The sequence below is a fragment of the Phalacrocorax carbo genome, chromosome 1 (genome assembly GCF_963921805.1).
Source record: "Phalacrocorax carbo chromosome 1, bPhaCar2.1, whole genome shotgun sequence".
Lineage (NCBI taxonomy): Eukaryota > Metazoa > Chordata > Aves > Suliformes > Phalacrocoracidae > Phalacrocorax > Phalacrocorax carbo.
Window position 1 is genome coordinate 11,273,009 of NC_087513.1, and position 20,967 is coordinate 11,293,975.

At 38.6% G+C, this 20,967-nt stretch overlaps 1 protein-coding gene across 5 annotated transcripts in view; it reads left to right on the forward strand.

Moving 5' to 3' along the window:
• Positions 1 to 268: 268 nt before the first annotated feature.
• Positions 269 to 20,967, forward strand: part of CACNA2D1 (calcium voltage-gated channel auxiliary subunit alpha2delta 1) — a 422,362-nt gene continuing 401,663 nt past the window's right edge. For 3 of the 5 annotated variants that reach the window (XM_064443902.1, XM_064443918.1, XM_064443910.1), the window contains exon 1: positions 274 to 972. In XM_064443902.1, the coding sequence (XP_064299972.1) occupies positions 878 to 972 (95 nt within the window). In that variant the 5' untranslated portion in view covers positions 274 to 877. Of the gene's footprint in view, positions 973 to 20,967 lie in introns of all 5 variants that reach the window. The other 2 variants (XM_064443928.1, XM_064443935.1) reach the window with 2 other exon arrangements.

Sequence of the window (20,967 nt, forward strand, 5' to 3'; positions counted from 1 at the left end):
ACAGACAGACATAAACACATGCACAGAAATGCATCCCGGGCTGGTGGCACACGGGCTGCGGGAGGCTGCTGCTTGCAAGGGAGGAGGAGGAGGGGGGGAGGAATTAAAATAAGGCACGAGGCGGTTTTAAAAATAGCGTGAGGGCGGCGGGGAGGCGCGGCACGCGCAGCCCCCCAGCCGGCGCCGCGGGGCGGGGCGGGAGCGGCCGGGCCCGGCCCGGCCCGGCCCGGCCCAGCCCGGCCCAGCCCAGCCAAGCCCGGCCCAGCCCGGCCCGGCCCGGGGAGTTCCTCGCTGCCTTGTAAGGAGCGCGGCCGCCACAGGGCCCGGCGCCCTCCCCCGCTGCCCGCCCCGGCTCTCCCCCGCCGGCAGGGAAGGCAGGAGCCGCGAGCGGTCTGCCCGTCCCCAACTCTCTCCCCTTCTTTCCTGCTCTCCCTCCAGGAGCCCCCACCCCGCCTGCCTCCCTCCGCCTCCTCCTTCTGCTCCGCAATCAGGGGAATAAATCAGGGAAGGACACGCACACGCAGGGAGTGAGCGGAGATCTGTTACAAAAGTAGCCCTGATGGCGGCGGATCAGATGGAGCTGGAGCTGCTGCTGGAGTAGCGGAGAGTAGAGTATCTCTCTCTTCTCTGTTCCTCGTCTTCCCCCTCTCCACCCACAGATCTCCATCGTTTCTCCTCCTCCTTCCCACCCTCGGCCGCGCTCCCGCTTCTCCGCACATCTCTGGGCTGCGCCTCCTGCGAGGGGGCGGGTGGGGGGAGCGGAGGAGGCTTTAAAAAACAACGGCCCCCCCCGCACCACCACACACACAATAATTGAATTTATTATTATTGCCGTCTCGCCGACTTGGGGAAGGGGGATCGATCTTCGATCAGGAAGATGGCTGCTGGCTGGCTGCTAGTCTTTAGCCTGACACTTTTCCAGTCCCTGGTGATGAACCACTCCTCGGAGGGACCCTTCCCTTCTGCCACCACGTAAGTCCCCGCGGGGCCCGGGGGTCCGGGCGGGGGCCCGGCGGGGCGGGGGCGCGCCCGGGTGCCGGGGAGAGCGCGGCTCCGGCGAAGATACAAAGGGAAATAAAGTAAGTCCGGGCGGAAAGTGGCGGCGAGGTAAAATTGCAGGATTTCGGCTGCTTTTGCTTAGGAAAGAGTCACGGTAGGAGCGGGTCCCTCCGGGGCGCTGGCCGGGAGCGGGGCGGGTTGGGGGGGGGGGGGGGGGTGCCCCGGCCGGACTCCTGAGGTGAAGGCTTCGCCTCCCCGCCCCGCTCCGGAGCAGATCCCGGCTCTAAATATACCCCCGGCAGTTCGGCCGTGCTGACAGGAAAGTTTCGAGTTACACAGAGCCCGCCCCCGCCTCCCACGAAGGTTATTTCAGCCTAGTCGGAGTTTTAACTATTTTATTTTTTTAATTAAAACTTTCGCAATTTTCTTAAAATTCACGCGAAAGGCAGATTTTCTTGCCTTTCTGCGGCAGGCATGTGAAGCAGGCAGGCGAGCGCTGCTCTGAGTTTTGAGCCTGTGCTTAAGCTCACTCCTACCTGGACGGGTTCCAGCGCACAGCATGAATATTTTGACAGTTGCAGGGTTTGTTTTCTGTCCGCCGTGGCCGGGGGGGGCCGTGTGTGCGCACGCGTGTGCCACGCCGGAGGGGGTTTGGCGTGCTTAAAGCAACACAACTGAAGAACTGGCTTCTTCAGCGTTGGCCTTGCACATCGCTACTTCCCCAAAATCACCTTTGCGAGGGCTGATGGATGCTCTCGGCGCCAGCGGCGAGGTGTTCTGCGTGGCCGTAAGCTGCAAACCTTCAAAGCACCGCATACTTACTGGCGTGAAAGTGTTGCCCAGCGCAGTGCAAAGATCACATAATGAAGGCATGCAATAAAAGAAAGGCAAAAATAAGCCGATACATCAGATTTGAGAGTCGCCTACGGACTGGGGGGAAAAAACCCGCACAACAAAACCCTGCGCACTAATGACCGTGTTCTCTTCCTTTTTCCTTTCTCTTCCTCACCTTATTATTTCTATATTTTTTTTAAGCACTTACCTCAGTCCATGAATTTGGGTTAAAGCTACCAGTAGGTAACTTTTAAGTGAATGACTCACTTGAATGTATTTTACATAAGAAAAACACTGCTAATGGTAGTCTTCCTTATTGTTTAACGCTGGGTAGAATTTATTGCCCTCGTTCATCCTGTGCTGAAGGATGAGTTTACAGCAATTACCAGCAATGCATTTTCACCAATTAGTACTGCTGGTAGGTTGTTATAATTGGATTCAGTTCTGAGTATCGGTTCCATTATGAAAGACTCAAAGGGATGCTCACACTGTTACATGAAAGAAAGGAATACAAAGATAAGTGTAAAATAACCACTTAATATCTTCTACGTTGAATAAATACAGCCTTTATTTGAAGGGAAGACTGCCTTTAAAAATATTCTTGCGCTGCAGTTTATAAAGATGTGCCATGTAGAAGCAAGAGTGACAAAATACAAAGCCAGGGCTTTTAAAGTCACTGCTTCTCTTGTGCTTGAGCTCATGTATTTACTGGTTCTTACTGAGCTGATGAGGTTATCATACACAACTAACGGCAATTTATTTTCTACATAGTTTTTTCTAGTTTTAAAGGAGAAAAAATACACAACCTAGTCAAATTAAAAGAATACTGTATAAAAAGAATATAATTTCAAATAGAATTCTTGATCACTTTTTAGCATAACATTATTTCCTTAAAACTGTTTTTGTCGCCCTATTCATGTTTGCCCATTCCCTGCAGAATTTACCTTCACTGCCAGTTGTGATAATAGAAATTATCAACAGGGAAACATATTCTGTAATATAACTTTAATTATAACTATACATGTGATTAAGTAATTCAGAGTATGATGTTAGTCAATAGCATTTCCATGTTCTACACAATCTACTTGGTGTTGGCTTTCTTTTTTCTCATTATTATTCCATTGAAATATTGTAGAAACAATCTGTAGCGCTTGTCCATCCTTCATAGTAATGTTTCCCCTTTGGAATTAAATCAAAGTGCAAATAAGGCTTAGTTAATTTAGAAGACAGCACAACAGGTTGATGCTGGGAGAGCTGCTTTGCAAAAAGTAATGATGTAGCAGGTGAAAGAGAAAACAATTTTTGGATTCTTTTTTTACAGCTTGACAGTTAGCGGTGTTTTGCTTCCTACTATAGATTACAAATGGGGAAGAACAAAGAAAGGGATGGAAATGCCCTTAATGTGAAAGATTTTATATTTTAAGAGTATTAAAAATAGGGGAATAAAAACCCCACAGGAGATGAGAATAAAGGAGAGAAAGGATGTTAATACTTGAAGAACTGAAGGTTTGCTAATATTATGTTTGTAGCTACTTGCTTTCTCCCCATTATTTTCAGTCTCTTTTTTTCTTAGTTAAAAAGTTGGTCTGAGGAAGCAGTATTTCCCAGCTGTTGTATGAAAAATGTGTATAATCCAGGCTATATAGTTCATGATTTCATCAACAACTCATTATTGTACAATCACTTTTCCTTCAGTCATCTGTTCCTTCTGCATCAGTAAATATTTTAACAAGTGCTTTTACTAAGACATTCAGGAGTCCTTATCACCAATACAAGTATGAAACGTTTTTAGCAAAAAATGCTGAAGGTTTAAGCAATGTCTGTTTCATAGAATCTCAGTCGCTTGATTTAATTTTACTTCTCTGACAAGGCAAAAAGGCTCTGATATGTTTACCCAGCAGTGCACAGAGAATTTCAAGGGAAGAATAGTGCTGTATGAAATGGGAGCCTTAAGTTTTTCATTGAAAATATGAGCAGGTGGTATAATCACATTTGTTGCTTCCTGTGTTGGAATATTTCACCGCAAATATTGAAGAATTTTCTTCAATGAGCTATATAAGTATAGCGGTAATCGTGTCTTGATCTTTAGCTGTAAGGCTTAGCTTCTGATTGATATATATTAGGTTTCATTAAAATGTGTCATTTTTATTGTATCCTGTATTAGGGATCTATTATATGTTGGCACAGAATATCATGCTCTTACTTTTAACATAGCAACTCCAAAGACTTCAATTACACATGCAGCACAGCAGATATTTTGCACTTACATGAGAATATTGTTGTATGTAGTACTCCTGTCACTATAACCACACTACTGCCAACACAGTACGCAAAGCACTTCTTTCTTTGTAACCATATATATTTATTTATCACCCACATCTATACAGACTTGAGGAAAAAAACCACTATTAAGTAAACGTAGTTTGTATGTTTCCGGATACAGGTAGCATAGGACTCACTTTATCTCTCTTCTGTTATCTATACTGCATCAAAACAGATAGTCCTGAGTTTAAAAATATGTTGTAATTCTTAAGTGTACATTTGACACAGTATATCTTAGAAGTGTTGATATTTTTACTGCTAGTAATGTGTGATATAAAGATGTAGATGTACCTACTGCTTTCTGATGATAAATCTGTGTTAATTAATTAAAAAAGAAAAAAAAAACAAAACAGATATTTTCATTTTGATAAACCTACAGATTAAGCCTTTCAATATCAATGAGACTGTTTCTGTAATTACGTAATTCTGGATATAGCTTAATGTCTGTTTTTATTTTATTATTTCTAATTTTCCTCCCCCACTCATTTTCTCTCTTCCCTTTATCTTTTATCCTTTTTTTTCCTCCTCAGTCTGTATGTAGAGGTTATATTATACATTATTTTCAAGACAGATCTGCTACTTCTATAAATTGGTATAAAATATCTGAGGATAAAAATAATATACATGTGAACATATATATATGTATGCAGGCAGGAAATTTTTAGAAGAGAATTTGTGTATTCCCGTTTTTTATTTGCATGAATCATCCTTACTGTTTCCGTGTCATTAGGACAAGTCGGGGAAGTCTATATGAGTCATATGAATTAGGGCTTGCACAACTGGGACATTCGTATTTTTGGTGTCTGCACATGGACCTAACAAGTGTAGGTCTTGCTGAGGATGTAGCTGGGCTTGGGACGCAGCGTCGCTTTCTATATAAAATTAGTCACCGAATGTAGGTAGAATATAAATACAATGTGTTCTTTTCATCTGTTTCTACTGTCAGATTTATGGGTTTTGACACCTCTCACGTACATACAATCTCATTTTTAGCATAAACTCTGTGATAGAAGAATGCCAATTTTATTGCAGATGTTAATTAGAAAAGACAGCTCCGTTAATGGATTGTAAAGTATCAGGCTTCTCATTTGAAAATTCTATTTTCCAATCTATTAAAAAATTTCCATTATTAGGAAAAAAATAACCTTCCGGAGTGTACCTTTGTATCAGTGAATTGGAAAGAAAGCCAAAAGATGTAATCTACCTAGAATCAGGGAAGTGCTATATCACCTCTTAGTGTTTTCTCAGCAACACATGTCTGAATACTGAGCATTACGCAAGATGTGTAAGCCCACTGATATTTTAAAAGGTATCACTCCGATCCATTCTTCTAGTAGAAACATACTTAAAGATAAGTGCAAAATAGCTTGTTGATTGGTGTTAGTTTCTTTTTGTGAGTGTCTCTGTACATGTGGTGGTGATAAATGCAAATTATTTGGATCCATAAAGCATTTTTCTATTAAATATTTTATGCTGTAAATTGTGAATGGATTTTTTAAAAATTCTCTTTTTTCCTATTGTTTCTCTATTAGACATTTATGCTGGGGCCTCAAAATTAACAAATTCTATAGATTTACGTTTTATTAAGTGTGACACTTCAGCTGAAAATGTCAAAATAGGTACTGATTACAGGAGACAAAATTTCATTGAAATAAATCAGCATTGTAGAGGTTCTTGCCATCTTTCATTTTGCAGTGATGCTATTTTCAGAACTGCATTGCTCATACCCTGCAAAATTATTTTATCCAAGAATTCAGCTGCTAGAAAGAGAGCTGGAGCTTGGCAGCACGTTAGTCTGAAATGTATTCATTGTTAAATAGAAGGCCTGTTGTACAGATCTTAAAAATATTTATCTAGCAGAGCATTTTAAATTGATGGAAGCATGGTCAAATTATTATTACTTTAATCTTTTGTAACAAAGAAACAGAATAGACTATAGTTGCCCACTGATAACTGTGATCTGACGTGCTTATGCCTTTATTCTTCCCTTCTGCGATGATCCTTTACCCAAGCTAGTATTATCTTCTAGATGACTTAAACCTCTGCGAGATAGAGGTTGCAGTTTAGGAGCGTTTTAGTAGTTTAAGATAAAAATGACTCATTCTCTCTGTTGTTGAACATAGTAGAAGCAGAATTGGGCCCCAGACTGTTCTGTACTTCTTTGTGGCAATACAGGAGCTTTTGGTCGCTGCATGCTTGGGATGCATGTTGTGCTTAGAGTGCTTATAAAGACCTAAGTGACAGAAGCTGATATTATGGACTACAGAAAATGTTGATTTCTAGTGCTGTGTTAAAATATCTGCTTTAACAGAGGAAAAGATTTACCAGAACATAGCACTGGAAGAAAATTGTTGAGCCATAGCTACAACTTGGGAAAGCCAGATGCCATCCTTTATTTATGCCTTTTATGAATGCTGAATCAGACTTCTTGAAAGAAGGAATGACAGCTCAGTGTCCTTGGTGTCCAGGTAAAACATGTCTAGCGCCTTGAAAATACACAGAACTTAAGTACCAAAGGCTAACTGCATTTCTGCCCTCATGCCAGGGCAGCGCCTGTGCGTTGTGTCTTAGATCGCTCTTAGCCCATTCCTGCATCAGCTTTTTCGTTCTATCTACAGCTGTTGCAAGGCCGGTATCAATAAATACCTAAATGATTTGCATTTGAGATTGCAGCTCTGAATTATTTTTCTTGTTCTCATATTCTCATAATAATACATCTATTAAATAAGCTGATCCCACTTAACTTTTCTCAAATGTTATTTTGAGGGATGCTCTGTTCTGTGGTATCAGATTAAGACCTGGGTTTTGCATCAGTTGTGCTATTGATTACTATAGCAAATTAGTCATTGCTAATAGAGAGTATTGTGATTCTCCTTTCCCTCCTGATTTCCAACAGTAAAAAAGAATTGTAATCAATATTGTTTGCAGAATATTCTTTTCATGTCAAGCACTACTGTGTAATGCACACAGTAGTGATGCAAGAGTGGCTTACATTTAAGGTGCAAATATGTAAGACTGATAGTGAAATCACTCTCAACTGAATTTATACTCCAGTGATGTTCATGGGTTGGATATTCTCAATTTAGGGCCAGGCTATGCTGCTGAAATTAAAAAGTCCTGTTGATATTCCCAGAAAAAAAGAATTCAGTGTAAGAGTGAAGATTTTCAAAATATGCCTCAGCACTTTTTAATAGCTAAAAATTAATGGTGTATGCCTGCAGCTATTCAGCTCAAGAGGGATTTGTCTTTTTCGTCTCCAGTGCTTTCCAAACTATTTTTTGACCTACTCTGCTTCTAAGCAAACTCATCGTTTCACGCCTTCCTTCCTCCCAGACTTAATAAGTTTTCACGTTGAAATGTAAAATATACTCCCTCTTTCACAAGCATGCTGTGACAGGAATATGGCTCACCGCTTGGTAATGTTACATTAATGACGTTAGGGAAAGGACCATGGTTTTTCGCTCATGTCCCTCCTTACAACACCTTTCTCGGCACGCCAAGAGCAAACCAATGGCAAAGAGCCGGGTTTCTGTTCCTTGTATAATTTTTACTGTTTATTTGCAAAGATTCTAACAAGTTTATGAAAAAGATTGACATTATTTTGCATCAACAAATCAGCAAGCTTTTGCAGTTAATTACAGTAATTCAAAATCAGACTTTTTTTTAAATCTGAGGCAGGCCTAAAATACCCATAGAATATGAATGTGAAGTTATAATATTGCTGACTCTTATAAAAATGTTTTATTGGATTTTTCACCCTCTTTTAAAATTACATTCTTACTTTCATTTGAGAGTTTGTCAGGACAAGAACTACAGTCTGACTTTGTAACAGTTTTCCAAATAGTGATTTAAGCATTTTTCATTTCTGAAATTTCTTTTGCCCCAGAGCCATGAATGTTGAGCCAGGAATGCAGAAAGAAGAGGATTTTTTTTAAAGAATGTGTCCTCTGGATCATATGGGCTAAGAAATTTTTTTTTGCAAAGCAATCATTATCTTTAATGTGGAGGTGTATATTGGATCAGTGGTCATGGTCATTTTTACAGCCCTCGTGTCTGTAAAACTTAAGTTGAAGTCTACAAGCAGAGACTCAAATTTATCCATTATAATAAATTCTGATTCACTTTTGACCTGATTTGTGAAGTAAATAAGAACACAAATGAGTTGCTGAGTTCACAATATAGTTCTTCTAGCAATCAGGTGATAAATTATGTTAATTTTTATTTAAAGGAGAAAAGCAAAACTTCGTTCATCTAAACAACTTTCTAACTTTCTGTTCCTGTTTCCTCTGTGCAGCTCCCCACTAGACTGGTCTAAAATCTTAAAACGTTCACCAGGGTTATAATCTCTCTCTCTCTCTTGTCTTTACTGGGATTTTTATTATAATTTGGTAAGCATGGACTAAATCTCCTTTCAAGTAGGCATAAAAATAAATTTATATAAGTTCGCTGTGTAAGGGTGGCAGGACTAAGGCCTAAATCAAGGCATGCCATTTTTCTCAATTGTCACTTTTAATATCATGCAGCATTTTTCTTTCTGCACTAAGGTAGTCTTAAACAAACCAGTAAAAAGGAAGTTTTCTTCGTTCCAGGAATGAGTATTGGCTCTTGCTTAGAAATTCAAACCTCTTCCATAGGAGGAAACTGAGTCACAGGGGCTGTTCTGTTGAAGATTATTAAGTGAAACATTTTGCACTCTGAGCTGGAAGAATCGTGTTTACCGATAGTGCAGGAAGGAGGAGAGTAATGAAAGAGAGATGACTAGAATTACAATGAATGAATTACCATGCTAGGGTCTTTACTATTCCTTCCCTGAATCTTACAGGTGAATAACTTACTCTGGCACAAGCAGATCCAATATCCCATTAGACTAGTCAAAATGTTGAGGGATAATTTCATCAGTCCATTAAAAGACAAGTTTTGATTTATGATATTCTGATGTGGACTAGTGGGGAAAATGGTTTATTTTGTAAATGGCTGAATGAACCCCCACAGTAATCATTATCCCCCAGTGTGGATTTGAATAGTCTGTTTGGTAGAGGTCTTGCGGATCCCAAATACAGCCCTATGCTTGGAGGCAATACTCTTTACTTGGGGAGTGCTCTGTCCTATGAGATATGTTAATGATCTCTTTTGTGAGTTTAATCCAGAAATGTAGTGGTTTCACATGCAGATGTTAATGCAGACGTTGCTTTTTTTGCAATATATGGCTGATTTCTTTTAGTAAATTGAATTAGAATAAAATACAATACATAATATACCATTCTTCAGTAAGTATTTAGAATACCTCCTGCAGAAATTGTTGAATGTCCATATTTTCTGTTAGCCTCATATGTAATTTTATTCTTTCTACATATGGATGTCACAAGTCTGTTAGTTTTTTTGTTTCAGAGACAGGTTAAAGTGAAGAGACGTAATGTAGGAATGCATGGTGAGAGAAGATGGAAATGAGTGATGTGAACAATGAGCTTTCTTGCACCGTCACCTTCTGTGGAAAGGTATCCTCATTAGGATGGATGCAGCTCTGTGTGTGTTTCCCAATGCAGCAAGTATTTCTTGATCTGAAACGTCTCTTATAAATTAATCCAGTGGCACCAATTTTTAAAAAAAACAAACAAAAGAAAAATGAAAAAAAGAATAGAAAAAAATAGGTAATAAGCTTTTTTATTTACTTTTAGTAATCAGAAATATTCTGATTTTTTTTTCTATTATGTACATCCTGAATGCTGTGTATCTTGGCTGAGCTCTTTATCACTATATGCCTCTCTTTATTACAATATGCCTCCCTTTATCTGCCTTGCATTATTTCTCAAGTTTTGTGCCTTAGTTTTCCACACTAATTTCTCTCAGTAAAGTAGGAAAATGCAGCATCTTACCATTTAGGCAAGGGTTTATTGTCAAGATTAATTTGTTAGCTAATGCCTCCAAAGTCCTCTGTAGTTGAAAAGTGTTGTTAAGCTGTTAAGCCTTGTTTATTAAGGTGTGTGCTTGCTGTATTCCCACCTTACCTCACTGGATGGATAACACCGCCGGTTTACCTAGTTCTCAAAGTTGGGTTTTTTAAATAGAATCTTTGTAGAAAAAGTACCATCCTGTCTGCTTCTTTTGGTAACTTGAGATCTGGGGAGTTAGAAGAAGTTAATCCCCACGATCTGTACTTCTTGGATGTACACAGATTGTAAAACATAAGTTTAACAGCATTTTTAGAAACTAACAGGAGTCAGCAAAAATCTGCAGACAGTATCATGAAAAGAAGCCAACATATCTGATTCATGCCAATGCTGCGTGCTAGTTGCACTCCTTTGCCACATGGCAAGTCGTTGTTCTCACTGCTGAAATCACTTGGAGCTGTAGATGCCCAGTTTATCTGAAACTTCTACTGTGAATATTTTGTACTTCCTAATTAAAACAGAGGCAATAGGCGGGTGCAAAACCAGCCAAGGGCTCATGACACTTGGTTCATTAACCTGATCTGCTACCTGCTTCTTTTGCAGCACTGGCTACTCCTTCTGTTCCCACTTCTAAAATGGGAACAACACTCCACTTGTCATCCTGCTTGAACAGATGTGTTGCATATTGCAAGGTGTCCTGCTTCCGTAAGAAAGATGGTCATAAAAGTACATAATTAGTGCTGTTTAGGTGGTCTGGCATCAACTTATTTCCGTTTATGGACTAGTAGCATGCCTAAGATGATCATCAGCAAACACCAAGGCTGTTAAGATTTCAGGCAGGAGTACCATAGTTTTCACTGCAATTGTTTTAGCTTGCCACAAACAGTAACAACAGAAGTGTAGCCCTTACCAATTTTTTGTGTTATTTACGAAGCCACTTTTCTTGCCTTAGTATCTTCTTGGGTTAAGCTTTCATCTGTTGTGAACATATTTTAGATATGTGGGTAGGTATACAAGATGGGAGAGGATAACTAATACGCGCAGGACCATGTCTTAAGGAGATTTCACTATATTATACACGCGGGGAAAAGCTTTGGAGCATCTGAAAGCAGAATCTGGTCCTTATAGTCACTTTTGACTGATTAGAACTACATGAAGGATTAATTGGTTTGTTGCATGACTAAGCGTATGTCTCAGGATATACTCTAAATGTCTTTGGAAATGGTTAGGTACCCAATTTCATCCTTTTTTGCACCAGTGTAATTTCAGCAAAATGAGTATCAGTCCTGTGTCATTTAAATCCTGAGTGCAAGGATGAATCCACATAAAATAATTTCTGATTAAACACATGCAGGTTTTATTGCAACAGAATGAGTCATCACTGTCAAGGCCTGATTGTAAAATTTATATAAAATAAAATGTAATACATGATTGTATTAGACTATACAGAGGGGAGTAGTAAGATATCACAAAGAAACCATGCGTGATATCAGATGTGGTCATTTGTCTTCTGTTTAAATGATAAGCTTTGACACCACTTCATTGTCCGTGCCCCACTGAGCAAGTGTCCACGTACAAAAGAACTTCCTAATGTGCCAGAAGGCATTGAAAAGTGTTCCCCCAGATTAGGAACAAACACAATTTTATGTAAGTATGGAACTGTAAGGGAGAAATACTTTGCTTTTCAAAATACTGCAATGTCTAGTAATATGCAGGATAACTGTAAGTGGCTTTCACAAATTTTTTTTTTTCCTTAAGCGATTAGTTCTAGAGCTCAGCACGGCAATTTTGAATTATAGGAACGATAGAAGTAATTTATTTTAACCCCTCATTATACACAACTGAATAATTCATTCACCTTCTAGTATGAAATCTTGATTTTTCAGATAACTAGGTTTAAAATCAGCAAGAAATCTACCAGCAAACTCTACTTTTTTTTTTCCAGTGAAGCTGGATTTACTGTGAAAGACGACGTTGGTACTTCATGGGGACATGAGGTGAAATTCTGATGCGACAGCTGCTTTTCTATTAGAAGCACTCACCAGTATCTTTACTCATCTGCTATGTAAAAGTTCCTAGTATAGATACATTCCCCCAGTCTGCAAAACTGGGATTAAAAGCACCCATCACTTCCTTGCGTGGATGGTGACAGACACAATTAACAAATGGCCGTAAAGAATATTGTAGTGGATGTACAGAGCAATACTTCGCTTGCAGATATTTTGCTGATAGTGATTTTTCCTTTCATAACTCCATTTATTTGTAGAATAAAGTACTTTTATGGCCTGCAAGGTAGGTTTGCACAGGAATACTGTTGTTCTTGTAGATATCCATGCTTCTGCAAACACTGTATGTGTTCAGTAGTGATGCTTTCAGCTTCGCAAGCACAGGTTAACATCGGTGATTACATATTTTGCTCCACGTATCTAATTACCTGGGGTCCTATTTCTTTTTAGTGCCTAGTATTCTACTCTATAATTGTCCCATTACTTTCTGTGGGAATAATCTGTTTAGAGAATAAAGTGCTGACCAGTCTTCAAAAAAATCCAAGTCAAAAGTGAGTTACCCAATTGTAAAGCTAAACACTTGAAACTAGGAAATGCAAGATACTGAAATTGCCTTGTGGACTTAAATTGCTTTCCTTATACGTCTTCATTGTGATTCCGTCTTCAGTTACAAAATCAACTGTTATTTTTTCTGCTCGAAACACATTTCACTGAGGATATGTAGATATACAGGGCAGAATTATGCCTACATGTTCTTACATATTAAAATGCAGATTAATTCTTATTTTGATTAATTGACTTTACAGCTTTTATGATTTTGATTTAATAAGAGTTTTTTTTCTATAGCTAATTATTCAAAATGCAACTCCAATGTAAGACTGGCATGACAGGTAGTTTTTGTAGATAACTTTGGTAAAGCTGCAAAGGACATACCGTGTCTCTGGCAATGAAAAGCTAGTAATAACTTCACTACATGGAGAGACTGCAGAAGCATCTGTCTCTGAGAACTGAAAGTGAGGTATTAGCCAAAAGTTATGCTTTGAACCCAAAAGCTGTAGTAAAGATACCCAATGCAAAGAGAGGGTCTGATCCTGTGTTTTTTATGCCGTGTGACTTACAACCCTTCACTGGGCATGAATTATTTCCTAGCTGGGATTTTTCCCAAGAATTCACAAACAGGAAATGTCAGCAGTATACCACAGAAATACTGACCATTCTAGTTAGCTACGTGGCTAAGAAACTCATGCTTCTTTTGTGACTAGCTCTATATTTAATCTTGTGGTGATTTTGGGAGCAACCATATCCAAATTTAAGAGATTTCATCAATACATGAAATTTTAGATTTCTGGTGTACCAGATCCGAATTTCGTATTCTGACACTTAATGATGTGTATTTGGATAGAATTTATTTAAGGCTTTATTAATTGCTGAATAGATAACCTGCAAACTGGGGATCATCTGCAAAATAACTCATTCAAAGACTGCTTAAAATGAAATAGTTCTTCATTACCTACAATGAAGTATCCCTGCAATATCTGCAAAGTTATAAAATAAACCTGATTGTTGTTTTTTTTTTTTTCTTAACTTAGAGTATTTTAAGTGTGTTTTAGTCCATAGTCCTTACACAAATATATGACAGGCAAGTAGGCTGCATGAGCTACATAGTTTGTTTGTTGTTGTGGAGTGGAGCGTCTAATTCAACAGGAATTTAGATAGATCCTGGTTTGTGGTTTGTTACTATGTGATTTGATAGGGACGCACACCCTCCATGTGACATTTCTTTTACCTGGGAGAATCGGATAATGAACTAATGAAGGTTTTCTTGGCTGATAATGCTGTCTATTTTCAGAATGGAGCAATTACACAATCTTTTTAGCATTCGATGTGTATCTAAACAAAATCAATGCAAAAATAAAGGCTATTTACAGTGAAGTATTGTTATTTTACATTGTTTGTGTAGTTCTCTGAGAGTCTGAAATTATGCTCAAATGATACAGTAAAAAATTTCTCAGGAGCTTTAAAACCAGCAGTTTAACGACCAACTGATTTTTTCTCAGCTGAAGTAATTCACCACTATTTGTCTGTCTCCATACAAATGTAATGCCTTATCATTGCTACACTTTTTTTAGGAGAAAAGCTCATTTTAAGCATCTCAAAACTAGACATGGTTTGGATTCACATGGTTTCAAAGTTGTAAATTAGGGTTAGATTAAAGCTTCCAAGCTATTTATTTACAAAAATAAAACAGGAGTTTGAGAGTCTGGTTTTCCTATTCTTATCTAGTTTTCTCTTTCATCTGTGAATTCTTCAAAAGGGCATAGAGAATTGTTTGGACAATGCTTTCAAAATGTAATGGCTGTGTAAGTGCTCATTTTTGCTATTACATATCAGAGCAGAATAAAAGTCTGAATACAAATTGCTGTTAGAATTATGGTAAAGATGAATGCCTATTCAGGCTATCAGCTGCTTGACGGACTTTAACCTGCAAATTAAGATAAGAAAAATTCAGATGAAATATACACAATGCTTTGATAGTACAACTAGGTACCTTGTGGATTCATGCTCTGAAAGTTTTCATGGCGCTTCTGAACTCTTAAGCTTCTAAATTTGTACTGAACAAAAATCTGACAGAGCAAAAGCTCTCTCCTGTATTAATTGGGAGCTGGGCAGTACTTTTTCCATTGCTTAATAGTTTTCTTTCCAACTTATTAAAAAAAAAAACCCACAACAAAAAACTCTTAATTTTTAAGTTCATTTAGAAGGTAGACGTATAGAATGGTGTCATAATATGATTCTCAATAAAACATTTCTACTGTAGACTTTGACTCTCAGCTTTTTGGATCAACTACTGCATTCATCTGAAGGAATTATCACTAAATGACTCTGATACAACATATTCCCTGGAAACATTCAAGGTCAGGTTGGATGTGGCTGTTAGCAGCCTGATTTAGTTGAAGTGTCCCTTCTTGTGCAGGGGCGTTGGACTAGATGAGCTTTAAAGGTCCCTTCCAACCCAAACTATTCTATGATTCTATATTTTCTTACTTGATTTTTGAAGACTTCTTTCATCTGAAGATTTGTGTATAATTTTAAAGGCTTCTATATATGACATATTTGTTGCCAACCTGCTCCAAAGAAGTACTGTCATGATGACTTATGTCCACTATTGTCTTAGGTCCCATCTTTTAATGAAATTAAGCTTGGCCTTCTCTATTATTCTATGGGACAATATAATGCTAAAGCGGTATGGAAATGGTCTGTCATCCCTGGTTTTTGTGTGGTGGTATAAGAATTTCAGAAAGTCATAAAAATTATGTACAGAAAGGAATCTATTGCATCATTTATTATATCTCTGAAACATTCCTGAATGTAATTTCTGATATGGGTGAATTTATTGTATACAATTCAATGTAACATATGTGAATGATGCAGTGTCTCAGGCCAGGTGACTGAGTGTTCCCCTATACAGACCTCAAACAGCAGCAATGCATGCATCATATATATGCCTCTCTTCTTATTAGCATAGTACTTGGAAGCTCCAGTCAAGAAACAAACCCCATATTATTTTGGCTTCTGCATGACAGAAGCTTATGAGACAGAGATACTTGGACAGAAAGTTTGGAATGGAAACAGCATCCCTAGTAATGATAAAGCAATACAGTTTATCTCTCCTGAGGGTTTTCTCTGGTAATACCTCTAGGGGAACAAACAGTGGCAGGGGTAATATTACGTATGCTAACGTGTGTGCACCTCTAACACGATGCAAGACAGCCAAATCACTTTCTAGAATTTTTTCTCCTATGTGTTCATTGCTGTTATCAAGCTAGGACAGACATACTTGTAATGCAGGCAGGCGTTAAATAGTTACATGGTTTAGTACCCAAGACAATGGTATAACCTCTGCCATAGAGACACCATTAGTGATAGATAGGACAGAACAGTAGTTTGTCCAATGCTTAGTATAAGGCTCTTAGTCTTTTGTAAATGTATGTTGTCACCCTTTAGGACTTAATAAAACTTTGTGGATCTCTGTCATCATTCTTATCCTGCAGAAGTTTTTGCATGTGAATATTTCTGGACAGTCCAGTTGTGCTACAAATAGTAAAAAAAATATATTTGTAGGACTGAGCGCAGCTATTTCATTACAGGAGTTAGGTGCATTGATTTATTACAGTACATCTAGTACAGTCCCATTCTGTCTTCAGACTATGGTCAATTGAAAAGACTTAAATTTCTGTATCTCAGCCTCAATGAATTTTTGACAGCTCTTCAGACTGAAATCTTTCGTCTGAGTACACTGGGGTTGCATTGGTTTTGATGGGAGCAGTGTGTGATATGTTTTAACTGTTGATACATGTTTTGCCTTATTTCTATGTGCTAGCGCTATTATTGGTACCATACAGCGGTATTATACTTTCCCATTACCATGTATGGTAATAACCAGTAGGATATTCTGTAACTGCAGAATTACAAATGATTGAATGTTAATCTACCTGACACCCAAAGAAAAAAGCACTAAGCTTTTCAAAAGTATAAACGATACTTCAAAGCTAAATTTATAAAGTCCTTTTATAAACTGCTAGTAACTGTGCAACCTTAGGCATTTCACATGATAATCCTTGCCTTAGCTAGTCGGTCTGCGCTATGGACAACGTTACCACTCTGCCCCAAGCCAGGCACAACGACTTGCTCTCGATCCGATTTCCAGCAAGTATGAAATCATTTAATCCTCCATCTTTTAAACTATGGGGGAAATGCGTGGATGTAGATTGTAAAATTCGTGTTGATATCAATAAAGCCATAATTTTGTCCTATACAGTTTGCAGTTATTTCTGTAACATTAAGGTCCATGGAGCTACTGCAGGCATGTGTTGATCATATACAAGTTTCCTCCACGTGTCTTTAGTTCTTTATTGAGCTGAATATAAGTTCATAATCTTCCACTTGTTTTTATATTCATTTGCCTCTTGCCTCTGTATAATTTAAGCTATATCTACATAAACATTAGTTATGTACAGTCAGCAGATGAGGTAAGTGTAACTACTGACTAGAGTTAAAACTAGCTGGTAGGCAAATATTAGGGTTACTTTTGAGACAATTCAGAGGGATTTGTGCAGTTGCTGTCTGGGTTGTGTGTCCAGACTGAAACATGCACATTTGTGAGTATTTAACACCTTTCATGAAGACTGAGCATTTTCTGTCACCCCAACATGCACATCATTAATTTTTAACAAATAATTATGCATTTCATCTGCTATTGATCAGACAAAAAAAAGGGCTTTTTTGTTTGCTTTCTGAGAAAGCAATAGTTACAGAAATTAAGCTTGGCCAGTAAAAGATGTAGTTTGTTGAACACTGGGGAATACTTAAAGGCCACTTGGTTTTCTTTCTTGAAAAATAATGCAGGGATTCTGGTGGTGAATCAGATATTGTTTAAAAGGGTTGTTATGATATGAGTCAGGGAAGGCGGAGTGAAATTCGGTTTCTTTGTTTAGGAATTGCCATGTAGCATTTAGAAAGGGATGTGTGTGTAAGTGTAAATAGCATCGTTTTCCCTAACTCACCAGCAGCGCTATTTCTTTATCCCTAATCTGTATAAACCCAAATATTTCTGCTTACTGGGGGATCAAAAATATGAAAGGAGTGGTGCTTCTCAGGTGGGAGGAAGGCAGCATCCATGTGTTACAGCTGGATGCCCTGCCATTTGAAACGCAGTACTCTGCTGTTGTGTTTAAAACAAAGAAAGGGATCCGGAGCCTTTACAGTAGGATTGTTTTATTAATTGTTTGCATAATGTTTTTTAAAGAAACCTATGTGATTTTCCTTTTGTTATATTCCCAAACATAGCTACAAATCATCAGTATAGAAGGAAGCGCGGTCAGATTAGCAAACGGAGAGCAGCCTGGATTCATATTGATGCCAATCAAAGCCGGAAGGCCCATTTCCAGTGCCATTGCTGGGCACGGGGGTGAATGTTTGCTGGAGTTCACTTGGGAATTCAAACGTTGCCGCAAAGGCCTTGCACTTTCAGCTAAGGAGCAGCAGGGAAAGGGACCCACCTGAGGAGCACAGGTCTGACACAGTTGGACTGCATCCAGCTTTGAGTATTGCTGTGGCTTCCTGCAGGAAGCTGGAGTCGCTGATAACTAACGAGGTCCGTACCCTGTTCGGAGTGCTCGCTGACAGCATGGCACAGAGCAGCGGAGTAATAGAAATAATAAGATTTTGCTCTGTTTTCTTTATTTCTCTTTGTTGCTTTTATTTTTAGCTCCTTGCTACAAGAGATGGGTATCTGGATTGCTTGCTCTGGTGCACACTTTCTTTTTCGCTGGCTGTTTCTCTCCGTCTCTTGACAGGTGTAAGGAGGATCCTAAATATAGAAGCCACCCGTCAGTTGGCTTCAGCAATCAGCAAGCACTGATTTAGCATTTCTCTTAACCAACTAAGCTCCAGAAGGGTGTTTCTTTTACATCTTTGTAATTTAATTGCAAGCTTTCTGTAAAATTAGCAAACTACATTGTCCTACAGTGTGAAGAATACCATAAGCAAGTATGTCTCAGAAACGATAGTTGTCAGGAATGGTTCTTGCCATGGAAAGGAGAGAAAAATGCATTTTGAAAAACTCCCATATTTTAGTATTTTAATTAATGGTGCAAGATCTCATTGGGGAAAACATTGACACTAGGTATAAGTACAGTCTCCAGTTTTTAGATGAGGGAACACACATTCGGGCATAAATAACTGTACACTTTCCTATGAATATTTCCTCAAGAGAAGAGACTTAACTGCAAGTGTACTGATTAGCTGGGGTTTACTTTGCTATATACAGAAATTAGGCATGTGGTGAGAAATGCAGTTGTCCTGGTAGTGAATGTTTATAGGGCTCAATAAAAGTATTTTTATCACAGAGTAATATTTTTCATGATGTACATTTATTTATGTTTCTGTTGAGGTCAGCACAATACTGATTCTTAAAAATTAATTGGCCAGATTTAATATATTACCATTGCAAACAGTTCTAATTAGGATATTTGGAAAAAAAAGTGGCATCACTACATTAAAGACAACATACACATTTTATGTTAGTCTGTAGGCAGGCGTCTCAAATTCTTTCTCTTCCTTGTCACCAGTTGCCATTAATATTCATAGAATTTTTTCACAGTCTACAGAGAAGGGAAGATCCCAAAATTCAGTATTTAATTGTGACAAGTGAGTTGCATGTAATGAATAACCTTTCTGATACTGATTTGCTTTGATGTTTATGTTTTATGATTGTAATACACTTCTAGGGTATTAAGCATTGTGTTAAGCAGTGGAACGCAAGAGAAGTCAGTGCCTTTATGTGGCTCAGAAAGTCAGTAGTACTTTTTTCCTTGGTAGTTGTAGTGGTTACATGTGGCTTGTCTGGTTGTGAAAAATTCTGTAGCAAAATATATCATGGGTTTATTATGCTTATGTAAGGTTCTATTTTTGGTAACCTGTTCTCCCTATACCCAGCCATGAGAAACAACTTGTTCCCCTATTTCTTTTTTCACTGTTTTTTAAATTGGTATAATTTATTGCAAGCTTCCACCAGGTCTGGGACTTCTGCTTATGTGGTTGATGGAGAGTGATACAAACCCACAGAAAGAAGCAAGAGGGCTGCTAGGTAAAGAGAGCAGGACTAACCCTGAGGAAAGGAAGAACGGTTTAAGGTAGATGATCTTTGCAAGGAATGGGTGCTTTCTCTAGTGTGGGACAGGAGATACGGGCATAAGTCTAACCTGATACAGGTGGTTTCAAGCTTTATACCTGAAAATCCAATCTGCTTGTAACGTACCTTCTGGGTAGAAGCTGTTTTATATTTCACAGACCAGAACTTGAACCCGCTGAAGCCTAGTAGTTTCGATTATGAGTTTGAGTTTTTGGGTCCAAGGGAAATTGAATATTCTTCAGTGTGAACTCATGTGATCTGACTGCGGCTTATCAAAAGAGCAAACCAGAATTGCCATAAGCTGATAATGCAGCTACCTGAGCACAGCTTTAGCTGCAAGCAGTGGCTACTATGGTAGGCAAACATATCTCTGCTGAGGTATGAGCTGCCAGGTTGGAAGGACAAACTGCTTGTTTAAAAATGCTTGTGCATCTAATAATTAGAAGTTTATTCTCTCTTCAGTCCTACAGATTTATTTTTCAGTGCAGCACTATGTTTTCTTCTTGTTGGCTAGAGGCCTGGCTAGATTCTGTCTGCCTTTGGCATATCATTTGCTGAATACAGTGGGAAGAACCTTTCTGCTGAATTTATTTTACCAGCCTCGTGTTTATTAGACAGAAGAGGTGGTAGTCTCCTCTCATGAGCACTGTCATTTAGTCACAACGTACAGGAGTGGTGTCGCGGCTGTATGACTACATGGTTCTTCTCCACCCTTTATGCAGGACAGAATCCGTGTACATTACTTTCACCTTTGTGTTTTCATAGTCTAGATACATTTTCTAAATAGAATAAAAAATTGGGTCAGATGATTTTTCCATCAACGTCCACAGGCATTAAATCAGGTCCATATTAGGATTATGTGAAAATATTTCCAGTTTTGTATCTTAGGTCATAAAGTTACATGAAGCAAAAAATAGCACTTGTTCAGGGAAATTCATACTAAAACAGCTCCTAGCAAAAGATAAGGAAAAAAATTCATTTAGATTGTGAGAGTTAGGAAACTACCTTCCTAACAAAAACCTTTGTTTATCTCCCTACCTACCTTCCTCTCTGTTGATCTTTTGATCTCTCTATCCATCTATCTATTTACCGGGGTGAAGTTGGGGATAAGAAATAGTTCCTATAACTGGATTAAGGATGTAAGAAGGTTACCGAGAGGATGTAAGAGTACTTTGTGAGAAGAATCACTAAGGTTGTTAATAAAAATAGAAGGACCAGTCATGAT